The following is a 26,499-nucleotide window of genomic DNA, read 5'->3' on the forward strand; positions in this document are numbered from 1 at the left end:
AGTCTGGCTCTGTTCAGACACTTTAGCTTCAGTGAAACATGTTTAGGATAGTTGACTCCTGTCACAATTCAATGAATATTTACTGAGGCAAGAAGCTAGGAGGACACTTCCTGCCCCTTCTGTAGCTCAAACTAAACAAGGAATCTGGAATTTGATTAGAAAAAGTTTTTTATGCAAACAACAGGATGTTTAATGTACTGATAAACTAAAATTACTTTGAAAACTGAATACAGCTATGCAGTCCTAGCAAATGTCTTAAATGTTCTGGGAATTAGGATTGTTTTACTTACTTCGTTGTCATAAACCAATATATATGACTTCCTGGCTGGTGTCATCACTAACTTTTCAGACCAGTTGAAGTGGAAATGAACAAGGGTTGCTTCCACAATCAAGATTCAAAGGTTATTATACCAGGGTTGCTATCCTCTCCTTTTGCTACATACCTATCCCTAAGAAATTGCAGAGAATTTCAGCCATGTCCCTTATAATTTATCATCAGTCATACATACTGTAAGCACATATACAAGAGCCCTGCTGGATCAGACCAAAGGTCCATCTAGTCTATATCCTGTTTCCATAGTTGCCAACATGTGTTACAAACAGGACAGAAAGGCAATAGTTCTCTTCTGTTGTTACTCCCAGAAGCTTACATTCAGTAGCATAGTGCCTCTGAACCAAGCATATAGCAATCTCTCTATGGGGTTGTTCACACAACATGCTAACCCACATTCAGTTGTTGAGTAAGGGTAATTGTGTTGTCTGAATGCAGCCAGGGTGGCTTGTTAACCATGCAGTGTGGCTTATTTTCTCGAACAAGCCACCCTGAGAACCCATGCTTTGTTGTTGAATTGTTCAGAGTGGTTACCAATCCACACTGCATCTGGCTGAGTTTGGACAACAGGATAACCACCCTGTGAAAAACGTGCTGCATTTGAACAACGCGCTAACCCACAGTTCAAAACAACCCACACACAACCACTGAGTGTGAGTTAGTAGTCAGCCCCTATGTTTTCCTAGGGAACTCTATCCAGCAGTGATAACTCTACTTATTTTTTTAATGAGCACTTACTATAGGATGAAAGAGAAGGAAATAAAGAGACTCAGGGCATGTTTACACCTAAGGGGAGGGAGGGAGGAGGAGGACTGTGGATTTACCTTCTTCCAAGATCCTCCCCCAGTGACTTAACAGCTGTGTGGCCTGAGCTGGTCATGTGGAAAAAGGGATGGTCCTGGGACCACAGAAATATCAGGAAATCTGAGGTCCCAGATATCCTGGGGAAAGTCCCTGGTCATCCTGGGTTGCCCCCAGGATCCCCTGTGTGCATCATATGGATGCACAGGGACGACCTAGAGATGACCTCAGGATATCTGACAGGTGTAGACATGCCCTCAGAGAACTTCAGGGGAGACACTTTAAACTCATTTTAATCTGATTGAGACCCCATTCACACATGTCATTAGTGGTGTTGTACTCGATGGCCTTATAGGCCCCTTTCAACTCTACTATTCTATGATTCTATGGTATGGGTGGCACTTCCCCATAGCGAAATTCCATGTCATTGTGTGGTGTATCTGAATACTGGAGCCAAATGTGAAAGGCCAATTTTAACCAGGACTACAATGACTGGGTCAGAAAGACCCATACGATTGACTTGCCCATGTGGTTCTTATACTCAGTCACATTCTGCAGGAGTGTGGAATCCCATCAGAAGGGAGCTGTTAATACCACATGAGAATGGGAGTAACCCCCTTTGAATATATAAAATCACCATCATCAAAAGCTAGTGTGAATTAAGAGGTTGTTATTTCAGACTGTGGGAAAAGGACCTGACATATCCCATACTCAGAGAACTGCAGGATTGCTTGCACGGAATTGTTATAACAATTTCCTCTAATGTGGAAATGAAATGAGCTAATTTGAAGATGTTAGTTTAAAACAGTGTTTGTGTTGTGATCTGCAAAACGTGAGCAGTTAATTAAAAATGTGTAGTTTCACTGGAAATGTTTGATTTCTAGGTGCTCAGTAAAGTGGGAAACATGACCTCTGAACTCTGGGCTCAGAGTGGTCCCCAGGGTCCTCAATGGAACAGAGCTGAGATATTTTTAGGCGTTCGCTCTTATTTCCAGGTATGTATAATTTAACCGTCTTCCACTCCTCACTTAAACATATCCATGCTATTTAAAATTCTTGTTACACACTTCATAATGCCAGCCTTAAGACATTGTTGCATCCTGAAGCAATAAAATCAAAATGATGCCCCTGCTGGGGACTGGAAATTATTTGTTAATGGCACATAGTAATAAGAGAATGGAGACAGAAAAATGGTGCTCCCTATGGAATCTCTTATTAGAATTGACTGCTTCATCATTGCTTTATACTGTCACAGGCCTACCACAGTTAGCAGCATCACCATCTTATTAAAAAAAAGGGGATACTCTGGCAACTGATTTTCAGAACTCATTCATCTCCATAGTCACAAACGTCTTACACAACAGGCTCACCTTTCTGGTCTTGTTTGTTTGTTTTGCTTTCAAAATAATTGTGCATTTGTACTAGGCAAATTTTCTCTGTTCATAAAGATCTGGCAGTAAGAGAGGAGTAGGCAACCCTTTGGGGCCCATGGGCCCATTTGGCAATTTGAGAAACTGTCCCAGGCACCACCACAAGATGGGTGCACTACAGATGAAAGCATTGACTTGCACCCACCTGCCATCTTCATTTCCCAAGACTGTCTCTGAGCCCAAGTGCAGCTCAGAGGCATTCATGGGAAAAGAAAATGGGAGCAGCTAGACATCCTCACTTTGAGTTGAAGCAATCCTAGCTGTTAGTAAAAAAGCAACAACATGTGGTTATTTAGGGGGGAAATAAAATAGGTGGGGTAGGGCTCCTCATTGGCACCAAAAAAGGTGCTCAACAGCCTGCCAGTGCCACACTGCCTACCTCTTCGTGAATACATGAAGCTTTAACTATTGTGATGAACAGGGAATTTCACCAGGTGCTGTATGCATACGAACGACCCCTGCTGAAATTCCCTTTTCTGTACAACTGTTAAAGATACAGGAGCCCTGTGCTGCTTTCCATATGGTCACCCTAAGCAGATATGTGTGTGTGAATTTTCTCCAATTTTCCTCCTACCCTGCAGCCCCTAATGCCATTTCCCTCATTCGAGAAGGTCCCCCATGCCTCTAGAGCAGATTGGGGGGCATAGGAGGCTCTAGGAAGAGGGGGAAATAAAAGAAAGTTGCCTCCTACCCGTTTGGCCAGTGGAAATTCTCCATGGATCAGAAGTCTTCCATGGACTGAAGGAACTCTTCTGTTCACAGAAGGCAAAATCTGGATCCAACCCATAATGCATCTGTTTATTGGATTTGTCGCTACATTTCAGTTTCTTATATGAACATAGGAAACTGCCTTATACTGAAGCAGGATCTACACTACTGCTTTAAAACAAACAAACAGACTGGAGCAGGCAGGGACCATCAGAGCCTGCTTCAGTTGGACCCCTCCCCCACAGGGCTAACATCTTCACCTTGTGGGGAAGAAGGAGCTGTTGGGTTGCCCCTCCATTGGGAGATGAGAGGACGGAGCAGGGCCTTCCCACCAGCCTAAGCAGTCTCCTTAATTTCTTTTTATTTTCTTCCTTTTCCCTCCCCATACACTTTTCCTTGTGTGTCATGTCTTTTTTTAGAATGTAAGACTGTCTTCTTTATTGATACATTGTAAGCCGCTCCGAGTAGCCTTTTGCTGAGGTGTGGGATAAAAATACTCTAAATAAATAAATAATAAAACTGTTTATAACAGTAGTGACAACTGTTGGGGCCCAGAACACATTACATATACAGTTTTCAAACCATTTTCAAAGTGTCATATCCAGTTTGGGGGAGATCTGGCCTCCGTCATGCCATCAGGCCTTCCAGCCCAGTATTGTTGACACTGACTAGCAGCGGCTCTATGGGGTTTCAGACAGGATTTTTCCCATGCCACCTGGGGATGCTGGGAATTGAACCTGGGACCTTCTGCATGCAAAGTATGCTGCTAAGCCACAGCTGCTCTCCTCTTTGTGCTTCACATGTGGCATTCCCCCCATTACCAACTAAACCACAACTTTATCTATATTATTATCATTTTATATTATGTATTATTTTATATTACTCATTTTCACGTTGCACAGGTTCTTTTCAGGACAAAACGGGGCATCAGTTATGTGGGAGATGTGGCAGTGGATGATATTTCTTTTGAGGACTGCGCCCCTTTGCTGATCCCGGTCGAAAACTGTGCTTCTGAAGAATTTACCTGTGCCAACAAATACTGCCTCCCGAAGGATCATCTTTGTGATTTTGTGAATGACTGTGCGGATAACTCAGATGAGAGTCAAAGTATTTGCAGTAAGTATGGTGGTTCCATAATGAACATGTGGTGGTTTCATACATTAATGAGCCGCAGTTACCATGTCTCCAGTGAGTTATTTAATATAATGGCACTACTGGCAGTTTATTAGAAATGTGAATGAAAAGCATACATTAAGTTAATAAGCTTGACATCTTGCTTATACTGGGTTCTCTTGCACACACTCTCTCTCTCTCTCTCTCTCTGTCTCTCTCTCTCACACACACACACACATGCAAGCTCAATAACTCAGATTTCTCTCTCACACACATGCTGACTCTCACACAAGGGCTGGCCCAACCATGGAGGAAACTTGGGCAGTTCCTTGGGCGGAAAAAGTCCAGAGAGTCCTATCTCTGCATTGTTAATATCCCAGGGAGTCCTATCTCTGCTTTTTAAGCTGCTACTTCCACTTTGGGATTTACCTACTTTTTCAATATATCCTTAGAGGTGAAACAGCAAGTCTAACCTACTAGTGAGAGGCCCAGATCTCTGCTGGGTCTGCATTCCACATTATTTATAGTGCAGTAGTGTGATAGTTAAATTACTTAGTCTCTCAATAACGTACATGCTGATATTATTTTGAGTCGAAAACTGTGATATCCAGTGAGTATATAAAAACATAAGAGGAGTCCTGCTAGATCAGACCAAGAGTCCATCTAGTCAAACACTCTGTTCACACAGTGGCCAACCAGCTGTCGAGCAGTAGCTAAATTCCGATTCACACATTAGTCCAGGAAGTGCGGATCAAGTCAGTTTGAATTGGAAAATGCAAAGGCTAAATTCCCCAAGTAACATGGGGCTCATCTACACCAAGCAGGATATTCCACAAAGAAAGCAGTATGAAAGCAGTATATAAAAGGCAGGAGCCACACCAAGCAGGATATAGTACTATGAAAGCAGTATGAAAGTGGTATATGGTATGTGTCAATGGGCCCCAACGTCAGTGCACTTCAATACCGCTATAAAGCAGCAGTGTGGCTCCTGCCTTTTATTTATTTATTTATTTATTTATTTCAGTTCTATACCGCCCAATAGCCGAAGCTCTCTGGGCGGTTCACAAAAATTAAAACCATGGAGAGCATAATAAAACAACCAACAATTTAAAAACACAAATACAAAATACAATATAAAAAGCACTACTTTCATACCACTTTCATAGTGCAATAACCTGCTTGGTGTAGGTGAGCCCATGGTGTTCACCTGGGTGGGGTGAGTGGTGATACCAGGAAGTACGAGCCGGCATGGTGAAAAGGTAAACAAGGTGAAATAGCGCAACAACACACACACATGAAATTGACCAGCACTTGACGCGCTAATGAAACGGAGGTGGAAATCATGGCTGTATACCAGGGGGGAAAAGTAGGTATGATCGAGCTCTTGGGCAGAATAACCAAAGTGAAAATGAGCTTATATATATATATATATATATATATATATATATATATATTCATACGAATTCATTCTAAACAGAAGCATTCTAATAAACTATTTATTGTACCTTAAACTTGACCATAAGCTGGTTTAAGCTAGTTCAGAGGAAAATTAAAATGTACATTCCTACATTTGCAGTTCACTCCAGTGGCCAAAACTGAAATGAGCAAATGATTCATGCAATTTTAAAACAACTTTTACAACATGAAAATTCTTGGAAATGACTAATATCCCCAGGATCTTCTTGCACTTTCAGTGTTTCAAGCAAAAGAAAAATAAAACAACAGAGGTCACAGATGTCAAGATAAGATATGCCAGTCAAAAAAATGAATCCAGGCAAAAGGGGGAAGTAGAACGCATACGGTATTATTCCTTATTTCCTTAACCAGCAAATCGCAATGTGGTGCTCTCCTATTTATAGCCCTATGAAACAAAATGATCCCAATGCATGTTAAATAATCCAGGAATGAATACCATGAAAATATACCAAGTTCATAGAAAGCTTTCACATTGAAGACACTGAGTTTTAAAAATTTAAATATTTTATTTTAACATGGAGTTTGTTTTTGAAATTAAATTAAAAATATAGGCAAAAAGAGGAAGAATGCCACATAGCAATTCAACAAAATCACCAAATAAGAGAAAAGGGGAAAGGAAACTCATTGATTATTGTTCTTGGAATGTCATGGGTGAGCATGGGAGACAGTTAGAGCAGAAGCACAGCCACACTGTGGTATCTTCCGTTAGACAGGAGCTGAAGAACCATTGGCCGTCTGCACCCACTACCTTCCAAGAAGAACACCACGACAAGAGAACAATTTATTACAGGGTGACAGACAAATAAATGGAATACGTAAGATAAATAATAAAATTGATCCCATCATATGAGGCCATTCCAACCATCTGCCCTGTGAGCAGGAAAGGAAGAGCAAGGAAACTCACCATCACCATCCCTTCAAATGCTCCCTTTTTGTCTTAAATTATTTATAATATCAAACAAAAAGAGGGCATTTTGTTGGTGATGCCGACCATTTCTTCCTTCCTTTTCTGCTTACAGGCCAACCATTATTTACACATATATAGATATAATGGTTGGCCATATAGAATGGTTGGCCATTCCAACCAGCTGTACTGTGAAATAAAACAGATCCGATCACATGAAACTATTCCAATATCTATATTCCAATAATGCCCTGCCACTTATTCCTTGTGAGTCATGTCTTAAATTTAGATGGCAAGCCTGCTCATTTTTGGAAGTCACTCTGGGAGCCTTTTTGGCTAAAGGATGTGGTATAAAAGAGGTAAATAAAGAAATAAACAAATAAAATATGAGTGTGACTTGGATCCTGACTTGCCCTCCCATGATTGGAAGAGCTCCTTATGTTCACAGAGGAAAACTGGGGTGTAGCACAAGCTTCCCCCTGGAGGAAGGAGGGAGTATGGTAGAGATGTATCTTTCATTCTTCACCCTATAGTTCCCAGGGCCACCTCCCACATACAAGGTTATATTATTATCCTATAAAGCCCTACACAACTTGGGACCAGGATACCTAGCGGACTGCCTTCCCTTGTATACACCCAGGCAACATTTACGATCTTCAGAGGAGGCCCTGCTCGTCATTCCAAGACAAACGGAACATTGTCATGCAGAACCTCGACGGTGGGCCTTCTCTGTAGCGGCACTCACCCTCTGGAAAACCATCCCTCGTGTGGTTAGGGAAGCGGTAAATGTAACATCCTTCAAATGCCTCCTGAAAACATATCTTTTTAGACAAGCTTTTGCTGGACTATAATTTATCCTGGTTTTATATAATATTTTTAATTTTTTAACTTTTAAATCTTGTCTTCCTGTATATTATCTTTCTTATTGAAAACTACCCAGAGAGCCTTGGCTGTTGCGCAGTATAAAAATATAATAATAATAATAATAATAATAATAATAATAATAATAATAATAATAATAATAATAATACTTTCCAGAAGATTCTCCAGCCCACCAGAACAACATCAGAAATGGCACTTGTGGACTACAAGTTTTAGATTAAACCCTATGTCTTTGACATAGATGCATGTATTCTTTTTATGTGATTTAGGCTACTCCAGTAACCACTGAACAGTTATTCTTAAGCTAACCTATTCAAATTTTAAATCTACCCCAACATTCCCTGTTAATTTATTTTGATGATAATAAGAATGTCTGAGGGTCTATACAAAAAAATGGACATAGTGGAACAATTCCTCAGCACATGAAAATGTAATTAAGTTTAGAATATAATCCATTGTTGAAGTCAGGTCTTTTTCTTTCTTTATTTGTCGTAAGGTAATTGGGTAACTATGTTCACTTCATTTCCAAGAGGAATGTCTTTGTTTAAAGTATACCAAATCGTGTAGGTCTGGCTGTGAGCATCTACTATAACCTTCTCGAAGACAAAACACTGCAGGGTATGGCCATGCATACACTGTGATCCCATCCTCCAGAGATTTTCATGTCTATGAGAAAGTATTTCTTGAGAGGTTTTCTTTTATATTAAAATGAAAATGTAGTCTGTACTGTCTCTTGACAATAAATTTTGCCTTAGATTGATGAAACCATGTGTTGATGATATCAAAAGCAGGCAAGCTATGATAATGAATGTCTGATGTTTGAACTGAGTTTTGTTTATATTTTTGGTTGCTTTGAGGTTCAGGGCTTATTTTTAAAGCAGACATAAGCATTTCAATGAGAACTGCAGCAGGTACAGAGTGGCTCAGCAATTGAAATGTACATGGAGGCCTGATTCTTTAAATTGAGAATGTAGAGAGCAGGTTGGCCTTGGGGGTAGGGTGATAAGCACTAAGAAGTCTTTCTAATGTGAGTGTTTTACATATTTGATATATGTTTTGGAAACTCTTCTTCTTCATCATCATCAACATCATCATCATGATCTCTTTGTATCACACACATCGGTTCTGTGCCTGTATTGAGCCCTGTTCAGGACACTTCTACAGTTGATGGGTTTTTTTTGCGGGAACCCTCCCCTACCATCCCATTTTTTGGTGTGGACCCTTCTCTACCTTATTCTCTCAGTTCTCTTCTGGCTGCCATTATGTTAGCCTTATTGGGACCTTCTGTTGTCGTTCGGTGAGGCTACTTTGAACTGCTGAGATTTTTTATTTCTTCTTCTAATTCTAATTCTAATTCTTTTGTTATCTCTATCTTGTTTTGTTTTGTTTGTTAAATCCATTTGCAATCTCTTCGATTGCCTTGTTGCCTCAGGGCATATGGCCCTACAGGCATTTTTCCACATATGTGAGTAATCTCCCACCCATGGATGGGCACTCCCTTTGTCTTTCCTGACTTGGGGAAGGACATAAGATGGCTGCATGTATGCCAGGGTTTTTACAAAACAAACCAGCCATAACTGCTCAGCAGACTTTGGGGTGTCCTCTGAAACACAGCGCTTGAGGCGGTGGATTTGCCAGAGACAGATTTAGAGCAGGTCTCGACTGACTCTCCTGAGGGAATGTCAAAGGCTCTCTTCCACTCACCACCGCCAACAGAAATGTCAAAGTTTTCTTCCCTCCATGGGCTTTATAGATCCACTTACACCTGGGATAAGAAGCTGTCCAAAACTTGGACACAGCACGATTGGTTCACACACACATTTTTAATCTGTTTTTGTTCCCCAATGATATTAAAGTTTCTGTTTTTAAGTCCAGATACTTTCTTTTGCATTAAAAGACTGGCAAAACAAACATTTTACAACATTAATTTGCTCTCAGCAAGTCTCCAAAGCACTTCCTTCATTAATTTTGCCAGTAGAATAAGTTTAGATTTCCCTAGCTGTAAGATGGAAACTGTAACTTCTCGTAAATTCTCAGAATATAAAAGAACAAAACTGGTTCAGCAGTCTTTTGCTCTGTTTAATTATCTTTCTTAGTACTGCAGTAGCATTGGTAATTGTAGTATGAAATAAGTTATACGTTGCTGGTAATTTAAATAGTTTATCTCTTTGATCTTCTCAAAGTATACTTTATATGATACTAAAACATTTTTGAAATTGCTCTATTTCAGTTGTCTAGAAAAATGAGTCGTTGCATCTTTGAAACAACTGTATTAGAAACATAAAACATCATCAAATATTATCAAATATTGAAAGCTCTCTGTGTTTTTTTATTGATACTGTGAAATAAAATTCCAGGATACTAAAGTCATGTGTTATGGTTTGTCTATATTGCCTTTCATAACAGTTCATTTGTGAATTGCAGTTATATGACTATTTAGGAGAATAAACTTGGATTAAACAAGAGGATGTTTGCTCATCTAAAATTCTTTTAAAATGATCACCAGCAGCCTTTGTATGACACTGCATAATAGGGGTGGGCAAAGTGGGTCTTCTCTGCCTCAAAATTTGATCTGGAGCTCCATAGAGGTGATCCTCTGCCTCGATTTCAGAGTGGCTCCCCTCTCTCTGCCTCGTGGAATTACCTGTTGAATTACCGTTCAGTATTTGGGTAACCAGTATTAACAGAAATGCTTACAGCTCCCTCCTTTTTTAAAGCTAAAGAGATAAAACTTGGCTTTAGCCCTGCTAAGTTTGAATCAGAGTGGTTCATAATTTGATTTTTTAGGTGTTTTTAAATGGAAATTAACAAAAATGCTTACATCAGTGTAATTTTTATAGATAAAGAGATAAAATGTGGCAGTGTGATAGCTCTTAAGGAGGACTTCAGCTATGCCAAGTTTGAATCAGTTCCATTCATGCCTTGATTTTTTTAAAAAAAATCCCCACTCCAGTCTTCTCCAACCTCCAGATCTATTGATCAGAGCATGCCTCTGTGCCTGACTCAGGTGTAGAAGCTTTCTCACTCATCATGCCAGCCAGCCCAGTAACACTTTCACACTGTTGAAATGTGGATAATTGGCTTCTATGAGTCCAAGCAGAAATGCGCTCCCTCTCTCCCTCTGCCTCCATGGTCAGAATCAGCAGCCAGTTAGTATTTCCCACTTCCCTAAACACTGTGTTTGGAGGAGAACACAGCCAGGGACAGCACTGTGGCTATTCCTAATTGGTTAGCCACGGATGTCAATATCAAAGCTACCCCTCACCTCACTCAGCGTCTTCCAAATATGGAGATATTCAATTTAGATGTGCGCGCACACACGCACACACTAGGATAATTCTGGAGACTTTAGAAGCTCCGATTGGGCATGTCTCTGCTCTGATATTAATCAATAGGTTTGGAAGCAGCCAATCTCTGCTCTGTAAGATCGAATGCTCCACGGATGTTCACGGTTACCACACAATTCTGGGGGAGAGTGCACACCCCTACTGTTCAGCTACCTGTTAAAAACCTACTCATTAATTAAATGACACTTCCTCCATTTTGAGGAAATAGGGAGAATATCTTTATTATTATATGATACTAGTTTATGCATTTGCATGCTTTAAAAGTTTTAAACACTTCCAATTTTGTTTGGTCTCTTTTGTCAGGTATTTCCATTGGGCGCTGTGATTTTGAGTTTGATCTTTGTGACTGGGAACAAGATCAAAATGATGACTTTGACTGGAATCTCAGAATTGGAGGTATCCCAAGAGCAGGCACTGGGCCAATTGCTGATCATACCTTGCAAGAACCATCTGGTCATTACATCTTTATAAAGAACTCCTTCCCTCAGTTGCCAGGGCAAGAAGCCAGAATTTCCAGTGTTTTAATAAGCAGAAAGAGCAAAAATTGCAAGGTATGTGAAGGATTCTCTAGCAGGAATGATGGAAGTTAATTACCAATTGCAAGAATTCCACATCACTGAAGCATCCCTCAGAGAAAATATACCTTGTTCTTTCATTAAGCTGAATACCATTGTAAGGCAGTATTTTGTTGCTCTCAGTTTACTTGCTAAAAAGGAGAATGTTTCTATTGAAAAATTCAGTTGATTCAATGAAATCAAAGACTTAAGTGGCATTGAAGTTTGGATCTTGGCTGCCTGGTGTAGAAAATGCCTTATAATAAAAATGTACTGAATACTTTGCCTGCTTCTGCTAAGCTATTGAAATTAAGCAGGGACACACACATATTTTAATGCAAGAGAGCATTAGTGCAGTTAAAAATGACATTTGGATTTTTTCTAACATCTGGTAGTGAGAGGAAGTAAATGTTTATTTTTTAAAAGTACATTTTTCACTTGTTATTGCACCTTCTAAAGCAAGGTTTGGCAAACTTTTCCTAGTTAGGATCTACTTTGGTGGGTTGTTCTTTTTTACTAGGATCCTGCACTTTCTAACAAGAACCAGATAAAAACAGTGGTGTGGGTAGAAAGCCACCCACGCAGAATAGGAGAATGTCTCAGCACATGCTCAGCCCTGGAATTTGTTATCAGAACAAAACCTTAGTTTACCCCCAAATCAACTCCTGGTTTCCCCCTGTGCTGTTGAAACCAAGGCAGGATCTAGGCCTTAGCTAGACTGGGCGAAATCCCGGGAGAACCCTGGGATCTTCCCTGTGCGTCCACATGATGCACAGGGGATCCTGGGATCAGGGATGAACCCTCCCTTGCCCCGGGATCTCACCCTCCCTTTTGGGCCTACTTTCTCCACAGTCCCAGCCGAGACAGCGGAACGTGTGGCCCGTTGCTGCGATTACTCGCACGGAGCCGGGAGCTGCGCACGGGGCTTCTGAGGAGTGCTGTGGCCATTGGGGGTAGGGTGGGGGGAGTGGGAAAGGTAATTTTTTTTAAAAAAAAAACTCACATTTAGCGCACAAGCATTCGTGTGCTCCTGTGTCTTTAAAAAATAAAAAATGGCGGGCGTGACGCCTCTCCTCCTGAGGTCATTGCGCCTCACATGTAAACGGAGGAGGGATCTCATGTTAATCACAACATGAGATCTTCCCTCCTCTGTCGTGGACTATGAGGTAGGTCTAGCTAAGGCCCTACACTACTGCTTTAAAATGGTTTATAACAATAGTGACAATTGTTGGGGCCCAGGACACTCCATATACAATTTTCAAGCCATTTTCAAAGTGTCATGTCCTGCTTGGTGTAGAACTGGCCCCAAACAGTTTAATTTAAAGGGGGGAAACAACTTTGTAGTTGGTCCTATTGTTAAACAGTTGGAAGTCAGATACACTTGCTGATCTACTACAAATCACCCAGGTTTCTACCAATAGATGCTGATCTACCTTCTGCCTATTCCTGTTCTAAGTAGGGATAGGATAATCTGTTAATTTCAGTTTCTAATTATTCCAGTCTTAACTTTCATTCCTTCCAAATGTTTGCTTCAAAATTTATATGCATTTTATGCCAATTTCTTCATTTTTATATGCAGTTTGCTTAATATGCACTTTTTTTTCACTTAATATTATTTTTTGTGTTCACATTACCTAATATACATGTCTTTGTATGCATTTTTTGATTGGAGAATTCCATTGAAACTTCAGATTTTGCAAACATTTTGAATGCTTGAACTGGGTTTCGGTTTGCATATTGGTTCAAAAGTGCAAAGTAAAGTAAGTTCACAGTAAAATGCAACAGAACAAAATTCTCCATCCCTAGTTCTAAGGTAAGATGTATAGGGCCTTTTCAGTATGGCACTGATTTTATGGAACTCCATCATCAGTAATGTTTGCTCTCTCCTATCTTAGAGCCAAATTACACAGTATGCTAATTGTATAGCGTGTAGCTCAGGAATATCTTTTTACATAGTCTACTGTAAGCATGTGTGATCTAAATTCACATTGGGACTCCCATGTTCTGGGAGAGTAAGATTAAACCTTCCACTCCCTCCACATACTGACCCCCCCCATGTGTTAATAAATGGGGGGGATCCTCCATTGACACCAATGGAGACTTTATTTAAGTAAACTTTTGGCTGAGGGTTCTGTTAGTTTTTGCTGCTTAATTAGTTGTGGGTTTTATGTTATTGCTGCACTATTATTATTTTTAAAGAGATCTGTATTTTAATTTATTTTGTTGATTTCCTAAATCTTGTTAGCCACCTTGGGGAGTTTTAATAATAATAAAAGGATGTAAGTATTTGAATAAATAAGTATGACTCCAGTACATGGACTGAAAGTCTGTTTAGATTCTTCTTATTGAGATTCTCTTCTCATGCAACAATTTTGATTTTTAATTGTCTTAAGTGAAATTAAAACTTGCCTTTACTAGGAAGGGAGCTATATTTAGTATCAGTGCTCCAGCTTTACTATTACGTCTCTTATTTTTAGATCATATTTTATTACCACATGTATGGAGCTAATATTGGATCACTAACTGTTTACCAAGTGACAATAGCAAATCCCAAAAAAGTTATCTTCAGTCTGTCTGGCAATCAGGGAAATTTCTGGAAAAGAAAAGTGTTGGCATTAGAAGCGGATGAGGATTTCCGGATAACTTTTGAAGCACTTGTTGGGAAAGCTTACAGAAGATATATAGCCCTCGATGACATTGTGTTTACAAGGGAATGTTTACCATCCTCGCAGTTGTTACTAAATAAACCTACAGAATTGCCCACAACAGGTAATTACTTGAGTAGATTTCAAAATATCCCTTCTTTCTTTGCTTTGGTTTTTCAGAACGACATAGATCATTACACCTAATTAGAAATGACTATGCTTTGATGGGATGCATACATTGTGAAAATGTATAAATGTATTCATTTTTTAAAAACAGTCACTTAAAATGGAGGGGACTATTTAAAAATAAATTGTACCATCACGTGTGAATTTGCACATGTGCATGATTGCTTAAAGGTTCCCATTTTGCATCAATGAAGCTTCCCTAATCTCAATTACTGCAGGTATTTCTAAAATATTTTAAATGGGAGACATTGACCCAGTAAGTGACAAAGTAGTACAAGGTCTGTGGTGTGTGCAGTAGAGCCGAGATTAAGGACATCTTTTAAAATGATGTCTCTTAATATACGGAGCATAGTTTGATTCTGTGCTGGAAAGAAAGGTGTCCAGTTACCCCTACTAGTTCTGGGTCATTGCAGTTCACAGCTGAAGGCACAGTATTTATTTTATTGACTTCTTCTGACCAAACTCTATCATCTTAGTGCTGATAAGTTTATGCTTCAGGAAACAGAAAGTCAATGCATTTGCAAGGCTATTCTCTGGGCCAAGCTTCAAAATTCTTGTTTACAGCACTAAGTGGAAAAGTCCTTTTTCAACACCATAAATATGTTTAGAAATATAACGGTCTAAATTGCAGAGAAAAATAGCTAATGACATTGGTTGGGGAACCTTCCAAAACTGTGTGAAGGGGGATGCACAGGCACTGCTGATAGTGGGAGAAATTAACCAAAATTGGCCAGAGGCACCTTATATCTCACCTGATGTGCTTCTGCCTGATTTTGAGAGATTCTGTCTCCCATTGCAGTTCCCCGAGCCCCATTCCGCAACTTTTCAGGAGGGTCCCCTGACCATCTAGAGAGACATTTCAGGGCACAAGTGGAGGAGAGGACAGGAATGTTCCCCTTCTGCAATCTTCCTTCCAGTAGCTGTTCACAGGATCCAAGCTCTCTGCAATGTGAACATTATACTTTTCCTGAACACCTCCTCCCATAGAAACATTATACTTTCCCTGAACAGCTCCCCACTCATATACTACACATACATACATACATACAGTAATTAGTGATAGCTTATTTCTCTCTTCTTTCACTCTAGATAAAAGCCTTTTTTTAAAAAAAAAACCTGACAAATTATGTATTGATTTTAAAGCCATTTCATACAGCGAAACCTTTTCAAGTGGGTGTGCTTTAGGATCAGAGTCTCAAAGAAATAAAAGTGATGGCAATTGCCAGACACATTTCTTGTAATTTACAGTCCCTTTTACAAGGTATTTCACGTTATGGGGAATTACTGAAGCCTGGAGATGAGGGTGTATTATGTTATTTCTCCCTTGGGCTTTTATTTAGCATACGATTCTGACATGGTGTTAAGCTGCACTGGCGATTATGAGAGTTTATTATTCTTGCTATAAGCTTAAAAAAACCTTGTTGCTATAAGGACTTGTGACCAAAGTTCTATGCTCTGTAAAAAAGTACTCTTGGCCATGTTCATCTTGCAGCTGTAGGTAGTTGTGAGTCTCTTGGGGAACTTTGGAAATTCTAAAATCTATGCTTTTGGACGGTGAAAGCTTTCCAAATCAGCTTATTAGCGTGCCAAAGCTATGAAAGCCTGACAAATATCCATGTGGGACCATTCCATTTTTTTCCTGGAATAACCAAGGTTTTAGTCTGCAAAAACTTTACAAAACCTAAACACTTTCTGATTAGCAGAATTGTACAGGAATCTCGTTAATCCCTTCTTTTTCCTATTCTTAATCACCTGACATGATCTGGTGCTCAAATTCTTCTGGTCTCCAAAGTTATAAGGTCAATGCTTTTTAATGCCACTTTCTCTTGGAATTGTGGAGAGCCAGAAGCAATGGGATTAACTGCACTAAAGACTCATATCCCTTTGACCTTTATTATGCTGGGCAGAGCACAGTGTGGTACAGAAAACTCCACCAATAACAAAGTTCAGTTTACAAATGTAGCGTTCTGTTTCACCTCCCTCCTATAAAGTTTGCCAGTCAGCACTGGCTGATTTTTTTCTCTATTTATTTAAAGAGTATAATAATGACAAAGTGATGAATAATTAAGTTCTACAAATTGAGACAAGCCTCAACTTATAACTCCCTGCCTCTGCCCACTGATTGAATTGCTCAGAAAACTTTATCATAGATGAATTTCAAGAATAATGTATCTTTCTGTCTTCATTAGAGGCAGGTGATTGTTTCATCTCTCTTAGGCCTGGTTCAGACAACACGCTAAACCATGCTGCTTAACCACAAAATGGTTAAATTTCCTTAACCATTTTGTGGTTAAGCAGCATGGTTTATCGTGTTGTCTGAACCAGGCCTTACACGTTGCTTGGCATTCCGGCTGAGGAAGAATTGTATTACACTCAAAACACGCCAGGCATTATTTATTTGTATTTCTTTAGTTGTTATATTTGTTTGTCACTTATAAATAAGTGTATATCTCACACTAAAAGTGCCATCCTAACCATATATTCTGAAAAAAATCATATATTGATTAATTTAGATTTTTTTTAATATAACATGTATAAGCCAAATTCAAATTACCATAGGGGAAAATGCTTTCAAACAAGGTAGATTCACTACACAAGCATTTCCTTAACGTACAGATTAGACAGAAAAAAATACTTTCTTTAGAAAATAGTTACTCCTGAACCACTGCTGACAAAACCAGGAAGGTAGACTCTTAGTGTAAGGAAAGAGCAAACTAAGACACCTGCACCTAGGAAACCCAATGCATATGAAGTAGTAGTCTAAAGATCCAAAAGATGAACTTTTTGAAGATAGAAGCTCCTGATGAAGCTGGGAGTTTTTTATTGCAATTCATCGCCTTTGTAATATGGGAATAAAAATAATAATAATAAGAGGCATTGAATATGGTTGGATGTGCTCGCTTTCTCAGCACATATAAATAAATTATAATAATAATAATAATATACTAAAATTGGAATGAATATGGTGGGATTAACTCCCCACTCCCCATTCATGTCCTAATTCTCTGAGGAGAAAAAAAAAAGGCTCTGGCTGCTGTAAGCCCCTCCTGGGAAGCATTCTACAAATGGGGGACCACTAAAAAAAGTCTGTCTGCATTGGTGGTAGGGCACTTCCTTGACCTTTTAGAGTGCTTCAATATCTATATTTATATATCTCCCCTTCTGCCACATCATTGGGTGTTGGCTTTGGAAAGCAGTGATACCTTCCTTCGTTTTCCAAAATAATTAAAACTGCAGCCTTTAACCTGTTTACCCAGGAGTGTAAGTCTCATTGAAATCAATGGGACTTACTCCTGGGTAGACAAATTTGAGAGTCTAGAATCCTGAGCTCTTTCGACTGCAGATAGAGTATGGTATTTTTTAAAATTATTTCCTGTCAAAAACCAACACACCATGAAGAAATGTTCTAGCTCAGTCTGCTCCCTGCAGGCAGGTTATTTTTATTTGTGTTGTTGTTCAGGGTAGCATTCAGAAATATGATCCAGCACTTCAAGTGGTACACTCCATTCTTTTTTATTTTTAATATACTTTTTGTGGTATAGTGTATTCTACTATCTCAAGACTCTAGCACCTCATTTACTTCTCATCCTACTGTACATTTAGATCAAGCCCTTGAGTCAATCTGTCCTTTTACTCCCTCTTCCCATACTATTCCTGACAGTGGTATGCCACAGTAGCATGCCCCACCGTAGCTTGCAGTTTGGCAGGGGATTTGACACTAGTGGAAGCTTCCATGCCTATGTACGCTAAGGGCCAAACTAGATGTAACATCATTCATGCAATTAGCAATGGCATGAAGGACATGTTTTTTTAAAGTAAATGGCAGGCACTGGAGTGATGGGGCAGGCTGATCCCAATCAAGACTGCAGTGGGGTACAACGGGCTAAGCGTCTCAGTCTGAATCAGATACCCCCCCACACACACACACTGCCTGCAATTTACTTTTAAAAAGCCATTGCTAATTGTGTGAATAGTGTCTTGTCTAATTTGACCCGAAGGCGTAGATGTACAAATGCGAGGAGGGAAAGAGAAAGAGGTTTGCATGAATACAGTGTAGGAGAAAGAAGAATTTGTCTCACTGCAGTCAGTCAGCCTGATATATATTCTGTGTACATGACCCCGATGGGAAATGCTGTGTACATGCCAGTGGTAAGAAGTCAAACAAGCAGAGCCCAATCATCTGCGGAAAGTGAGGACATCTGGCTGCCAACAGCGAATGGCACAGTTAAAGGCAGTAAAACATGTACGGTGGCAGAATTATCGCAGAGTGAAGAGTAGCATACTGGCCTTGATTTAGGATGATGCACAGCAGGGTGTGAGATATGGAGAGAGAATTGAATTTACCATGCTCCCAACTAGGGTAGCCCTGTGTCCTCTTTTACAGGGGGCATCCTTCTATCTGAAGTAGGGGAGTCTGGCAGCTCCGATGTCAGTGGGGCAGTTAATCTGCTTCAGGTGTCAATCAGAACCAGGCAGAACTCTAAAGGAGCTATCCTAGGCGCTCCTTTAGAGTTCTGACCGGTTCTGACTGAAACCTAGGCCTTAGCTAGACCAGGGGTTATCCTGGGCTGATACCCGGGATCGCCCCTGTGTGTCCAGATGGTGCACAGGGGATCCCAGGCTCAGGGAGGGATCATCCCTCCCTGGCCCCGGGATAAAGCCCTACACTTTGGGCCCAGTTTTTCCTGCGGTCTCGGGCTGAGCCCAGGAGCGTGAGCACGTGGCCCGTTTCCGTGGCTTTTCCTGGCTCCGTGCGATTACTCACACGGAGCCAGGAGCGCTGCACCTATCGAGGCTAGGGTGGGGGGAGCAGAGAAATCATTTCCCAAACCCTTACCTTTCCACTCCAGCGCTCGTGCACAACCGGCCCTTTAATAATAATAAAAAAATTGCAGGCATGCTTGTCGCGCCTTGCATGTAAACGAGGGTGAGATCTCGCGTTATTCACAACACGAGGTCTTCCCTCCTCTCCCCTGGATTTTCAGGGAGGTCTAGCAAAGGCCCTAGAGTGGATTCACTACCCCACTGAGGTCGGAGCCACCAGCCTCCACTGATTTGGAGGGCTGCCAGAGGATTGCAGACTATTTGAAGGCTCCCTCTGTTTGAAGGGTATCTGGTCCAATTCTGGTTTAAAAATAAAGGACTCTGAGAACTGTTGCCCATTAAGAATTAGCACTGAACAAGCGGGCACACAGGTCACATGATCTCAGTCTTCCACACTATGGTGAGGTGTACTGCGTTTCTATCCGAATTATACTAATAATTCCTACATTTGTATCTGTACATAAAAATTAGCTTTTGCATTTTCTCTTTTGGGGTGATTCATATGTGGCCACTCTATTCCCACCACAGAGTTGCCCTTGCCAATGAGATCCCCATAAAAGGCAATGGCGAACCTATCCTGGAAGGGAAATGCATAAATAATAAATGGTGGAAATCTCCAACATGACGCAGCTATTTTCTTTTGCAAATGTGACAGATCTGTCATACTTTAAATCCACCAAGACAGTTCAGCCCAAGCCTCTGCCACGTTTTGACTTACTTGATCTCAGACACGCCTTGTTTTATTTATTTTATTTAAAATATTTGTATATGCCCTTCATCAAAATTGATTCCAGGGAGGCTTAGGGTAGTATGAAAGTAGAAACACAAAGCTAAAATGCAACACGCTAAAGCAAGCAGACAATAGAAACAGCAGATAAAAGCAGTGTTCGGGGGTCACATAACTAGATTGCTTACACTATTATAAAATAGGAATGGAATGGATACTGCAGCACGTTTTCGAGAATCACAAAAACTGGAGGTAGGTGAATCAGAATAATAGAATTAGGCCAAGACTGAATGCTTAGTTGAAGCTAGAATATTGACAACTACAACAAATTCATGGTTGCTGGGTCAGATTCTAGGTAAGAAATAATAAGGGGAAGGAGAACATTTTAGAGGAATTCTCTACGATCATGCCAGGCCTGTGTCATTTCGAGGACATACTTTAGCATGCTGTGTCTGTTCACAACTGAGCTACAAGACAGAATATGTGAGACAGTTCACTTCTAGGTATAAAGACCAGGAGATGAATAGAATTTAATGCGAGAGTAGAAAACTCTTCAAAAGCCTCAATTTTTTCTCTCCTAACAATCTTTTTAACAATAGCTTACAATCTCGGTTTCTGTCAGAGTTTATATGAGATGAACTTTCACCTCATAAAAAACATGATTCTTCTATGTAAGCTTAAATGTTTTTATTCTATGCTTCTACTTTCTCCTGATAACCTCAGCCAGCGAACGTTTTGTTTCATCTTAACAAATATCACAATACATTGTGGGGGTTTATGATGTTATTCAGCTCCATTACCTCAGTATAGTAATTTTTGAAGCCTCTCAAGAAATGCTAACTATAATATACATGGTTTGTCAAAGGAAAAAAAGTCTGCCGACTATAGAACTTGAAGGGTTGCATTGCAAATGTTTGCGGTAAATTTATTTTGCAAGACTGAAGTGATCTGCAAATCCTGCTGAGGCCGCCATTAGGAAAATGTCCTATTTGAAATTTTGATACGTAGTTGTGTTTACAGCCATTCAATGTAATACAGACAGACTCTGATTTTGCTCATGTCATTTTTTAGTGAATTATTCCTCCCACTCCACCCCCAGTGTTGCATGGTTTCAAAGAACCCTGTTTTCTGAATGACTGAATCTGATATTAGGATGCCACTGACTTTTATTCCACGTCATGAAAAAGATTTTTTCTTTCACTCCCTAAATAAGTGTGTTTGTATGTGATAAACACTAAATGGATCAATGTTGTATATATCAGGTGTTGAGTCTTTGAACAGATTAAGCAAAACTTACATAATACATATATTATATTTCAATATTTTTTAAAAAAGAAAATACAAATGATTTAAAATAATGGGGTTTGTTCTCCCCCTGACCCTGTGTGAGCCACCTTAGATTGGCCCACAATCCAATTTTCAGTCATAGAATCATAGAATAGTAGAGTTGGAAGGTGCCTATAAAGCCATCAAGTCCAACTCCCTGCTCATTGCAGGAATCCACCTTAAAGCACACCTGACAGAGGGCTGTCCAGCTGCCTCTTGAAGGCCTCTAGTGTGGGAGAGCCCATGACCTCCCTAGGTCATTGGTTCCATTGTCGTACTGCTCTAACAGTGAGGACGTTTTTCCTGATGTTCAGCTGGAATCTGACTTCCTGTAACTTATTCCGTGTCCTTCTCTCTGGGATGATCAAGAAGAGCTTACAGTGCAGAGCACTGACAGAACCCCACAGCTTGAAATTGTAGAAGTAAATGTACTGGACTGTTTTAAATGAAACGGAACACAAAAGGCTTTACTTTCTGGATGACTGCAGTCACCCACAGTAAGCCATAGCTATCCAGGCTGGTCAGAGCTTCTGGATACCAGTTCACCAAGTACAAAAACAGGCAATCTACATGAGCTCGAACAGTGCTGTGGATACAGTGGCATTCGTTTACATGCAGACCTATGATATCTATGATATATCATACAATAGTTATTATATCATCATCATCATCATCATCATCATTTGCAATGAGAATATTAAAATTAAGGGGATGTGACAAGACATTATTTTGTATGAAGGGTAGGATAATTTCTAGGTGAAGAATCGGTAAATGTTTCATCATCTTGTATGATGAAAATAAAACAACTCTTTACTCAGTGCTAAAAAGAAGGGGCCAGGCAAGACTCCACTAGAGTTAAACATGGACAACCTTTAAATCCCCCCCCTCAGTTTCAGTAAGCCCAAACATGTGCACATCTATCAACATTTTGATTTATGTAGGACTGAAATAAGTAAAGGGAAAATGGGAGTATTAAATTAAACAAGTGAGCCTCTATAACAAAATGTTGCATGTGTGTATGTGTGGCCATGGGGGAGCCTTCAGAACTCTCCCATCTGAGGCAAGAGACAGAGTGAGTGAATGCATCACCAAGGAGTAAGCAAGGAGTTGGCAAGCAATTTCTTCCATCCTCCTTTTCCAGGCACTCCATTCTGTTCTCCGTCCCACCATGTTTTGAGTCCCCCCCCCAGTCAATTGTTGGCACACTGAGCATGCTCAGTCCTCATCAGGGTATTTGCCCCCTTAGCTCCCACCCATAAATAATGTTTGTACTTCTGCAAACCTCAGGGTTACCCCAAGTCTGCAGTTCTCGCATTCTTGTGTGTAGATGCTGCCATTTTGGCACTCAGACAAATGGGCAAACTCACCTGCATCCAGTTTGTCAGATGCTCACCCTGTTGCCACCCACCCCCACTTGTTGGGCTGCATGAGCTTCTTTTGTGGCACACAATGGAGGCGCCAGATGAGGGCAGATGGCTGCCAAGTGCTTGTCAGGCCTTGCAGGTGCTCAGAGTGCAGGTCCGCGAACATGGTGTGGGTGCCGATTGGGTCTGGGGTGGGGTGGGGTGGGGCGGCGGATAAAGGCAACTCCCACAGGAGTATTAAACCTCCTTCAGCCTGAGGACCAAATTCCATTTCAGAGAAGTTCTTGAGGGCCACATTCCAGTGATGGGAGAGGCGTAACGGAAAACAAGCAGGGCCAGATACCAAAAACGGCAGCATATTTTTGCTTAAAGCTTTTGCTGCCAGTAACTAAGGCCTTAGGAGAGGCAGATCGGTCTTTTAGGATGGGGCGGGGAACCCGCACAGGAGCCTGGAAACTACATAATGATTTGTGTTTTTGGTCCACAGGCCTGAGGTTTTGCACCTCTGCTTTAAAGTATAGGGATAAGTAGATCAAAATACAATACTGTATTCTAAACTTGAGCTTAACTTTGACATACTTTTTCAGGCAGCTGCTATGATTTGTTCAAGCAAATCACAGGAGCTGGCTGAACAGCCCTCACATGGGCTCTGTTCAGAGGACACATTAAATCACAGCTTTAACCGTGGTGACTAAGGCAAAAAGCCTTATTCACAATGGTTAAAGCCACGGTTTAAGGTGAACATGGCCCAGCTTTCTGGCTTAACCACCATGGTTAAAACCGTGATTTAAGGTGTCTTCTGAACGGGGCTCCCGTAGAGGTGTGATACTTACAGTATAAGCAATGCTTCTGAGCTCCTAGGCTGTGTCTTTGGCATGGCCTTTTGTGCTCCTAACATGCTCACGAAGGCACACTTATTGATCTGAACCAAGGCACTATTTTACTAAAGGGGTAAGGATCAGATTTTGTGTGTGTTAGGAACATTTTTTGATGTGAATGACAGTTGGGAAAGAACTATTGATGACTACTGCTACCTTTCAACAATGAAAGTATTGTTAGGTGTCTAATAACCTGTTTCACAGGGATTGCTTACATGTGACTATAGTGGCTGTTATTACTGTGAAAGTAATTACCTTTTGCCATGGACAGCTTATTACTTGCCTTTTATCTATTGAATGAAAAGTAAAGTACAGCATTGAAGTGATTTCTTCTGGTAAAGGATGAACATAGTATTGAAAATTGCTGAAATAGATTTTTTCTCTCCAGTTTTGTTCTTTGTTTATTATCTTCTGCAATTTGACTCCCTGTGTTCATTCACAGACGAGTTGCCTGCCACTATAACGTGCTGGAGAGAGACAGAAAAAAAAGTTTTCCTCACTGTCTGAGACTACTGTAGTTCTGTTCAGCCATTCATCCGGATACAAACTAATCTATGGGAAGAAGCATACCACCTTGATGGTTTTGTAGCTAAAAAGGCAGTATATAAATGCTAATAATAAACAAATAAATTAATAACGCAGAAAAGGCCCACCTTTGACCATGTCTTCAAGGGTTCTGTTTGAACATCTATATATAGGCTCCTGTATTCAAACTGGCATGATTGGACACTTGCTGATGGCCCATATCCCACTAGTGGCCCACTGACAAGAATCCCTCATCTTCTTCACCATTGCAACCTGCTTGTTCACTAGCCTTGTACTCTGGCCCAGACAATGGTGGTGGTGTGGAGGAGCAGTAGATGCCGAAGAGCCTTCCAAAACCTGGAGCCACCACTGCTTGTATACATGATCTCTGATACTTCATTTTCCAGAGACCTGAATCACATATATAGCCTACATACATTTTTGGATGTACCTGCACATGTAGCTTAGGAATATGGGAAGCTGCCTTATACTGAGTCAAACTTTGGTCCATCTAGCCCTACCTGGAGAAGCTGGGGATCGAACCTGGGGCCTTCTGCATGCAAAGCAGGTGCTCTACCACACTGAGCTATGGCCCCTCCCGAGGGCCTATATGCAAACAGGAACCTTAAATGTATGGAAGGTGGGAGTAGGGCCAGCAGATAAGACCCCAATAAGCCACATATTCCTTTGTATCCAAATAAATGCCAGAACAAGACTTGACCCTTTCTGTTACAAGGAGGTCTTGGAGTACTGGCAAAAAATGATCGGTTTCTGTGTGATATTGCTTTTGACATTATGGATAAAATCACCCAAGGTTAAAATTATATGCAGCTGTCAAGTAGGAAGAATAACATGTGTTTATTCTTTCCTAGTGGAGATGCATGTCTCATAAAACTATTCAGCCATTGGAATAGGCTTTGCATGGAAGTAGGCTCATGTGTTATCTTCCTAACATGATGTTCTGCCCCATCTAACAACACAGATGTGCCTAGAGATTTCTGTGGCCATGGCAATCACTAGCTTTGGAGGAGTAGAAGTACTGAGCTCTTGTATCATACCACTAATCTAGAAAGCGTTTCCAACCACCCTGAGGAGAAAGGGGCAGTGAGACCAGGAAGTTGTACTGAAAAAAACTAATGACACTGAACCTCACCATGATTGGAAGCATTTTATTCCCCCTCCATTGAGGTTCCTGAAAATGAGATGAGGCTGTTTTCATAAGGGATGTGAAAAATACTAACTGTCCACTCTGGCCCATTTCTTCCAGCAAGTAAAAAGACATGTTTACTTTTCAAAGCCTTCCCTTAAGCAGAAGGTGGGCTTTGATAGGGTTTTTTGAATTGAAGTATGCTGTTCATTGAATTGCTCTTTTAGGGGTATACAGACGTGAATGATACAATTTAGTGTGTTAGTATTTTAATGGATTATTGGTTTTAGTGGTTTGTATGCCACTTCTTAATATTTTCACAGAATACTATGTATATACATAAGAAGGAAGGAAGGGTCTGGGTTTGCAATTGTCTAGGCATATCTTCATGGAAGAATAAGGTTGTAGGCCTATACCTACTTATTTCATGATGACAGAAGATGTCATGACTGTTGTGGTACTTTTAACTGTTGTGGTGCAACACTTAGGCAGATAGCAGAGCTTTAGGACTGGAGTGCCCCAATCTTTAATTAGCTGAAAACTAAGTAGATAATTAATCCCTCAAAGATTGCTCAGAAAAACAAGGTCATGCATGCATGACTTTGAAGTGTGTGATGTTGAGTTCCCAGCTCTCTCTCCACTCTCTTACATTATTGATAACAAACATTCAAAATGAGTCCAGTTTCATTAGATCTGAATGGCCCCTCAGAGAAAATGTCATTGAAGTGATTTCAGATCTAATTTCTGAGATCAAATTGTTGGGGAGGGAGAGACTCCATACTTACACAGGCATTTTGGAGAATGCTTGGTCATAGATTAGCTGTCCAAATCCTGTTTCTCTTAGAGGCAATATTTGGGTTTATAGGTGTGGATGGGAGTGTGTGGATGTATGTGTGTGGGTGGTGGTGGTAGTGTATGGCATGTGGATGGAGTTAGGTTCAGGGTGGATGGGGGAAGATGTGTATGTGTGGGGGATATGTGTGGGGGTGATGAAGGAATGTGTGTGTGCATATATGTATGGATGGGGGATCTGTGTGTGGGTATGTTCATGTACCTATATGTATGCACTGCATACTATTTTTCAGAAATCTTACAATAAAGTATGAGTTGTACTACATTTCTTACCTGGTGAATTCCTCTGCCTGCATAATGAAGAAATAGTCAATGCAAAACATTAAACTACCCAACCTCTCTACTACATACTTTAAACTTCAAACGACTAAAGTAGCACTGCATACGTATAAATGGCATATAAAGCAAATCTTGTATGTTAAAAGAATAGCTAAACTAACTATGAACCTAACTAGTGAACACATTCAAATACATAACAT

The 26,499-nt window shown here is 40.5% G+C and overlaps 1 protein-coding gene across 1 annotated transcript in view; it reads left to right on the plus strand.

Annotated features, from left to right (window-relative positions):
• Positions 1–26,499, plus strand: part of MALRD1 (MAM and LDL receptor class A domain containing 1) — a 288,950-nt gene that overhangs the window by 108,785 nt on the left and 153,666 nt on the right. Inside the window, exons 21-24 of the mRNA XM_063121247.1 lie at positions 2,017–2,127; positions 4,173–4,386; positions 11,296–11,543; positions 14,024–14,315. Of these exons, the coding sequence (XP_062977317.1) occupies positions 2,017–2,127; positions 4,173–4,386; positions 11,296–11,543; positions 14,024–14,315 (865 nt within the window). The remainder of the gene's footprint in view (positions 1–2,016; positions 2,128–4,172; positions 4,387–11,295; positions 11,544–14,023; positions 14,316–26,499) is intronic.

Source organism: Elgaria multicarinata, chromosome 1, assembly GCF_023053635.1.
Source record: "Elgaria multicarinata webbii isolate HBS135686 ecotype San Diego chromosome 1, rElgMul1.1.pri, whole genome shotgun sequence".
Taxonomy (NCBI): domain Eukaryota; kingdom Metazoa; phylum Chordata; class Lepidosauria; order Squamata; family Anguidae; genus Elgaria; species Elgaria multicarinata.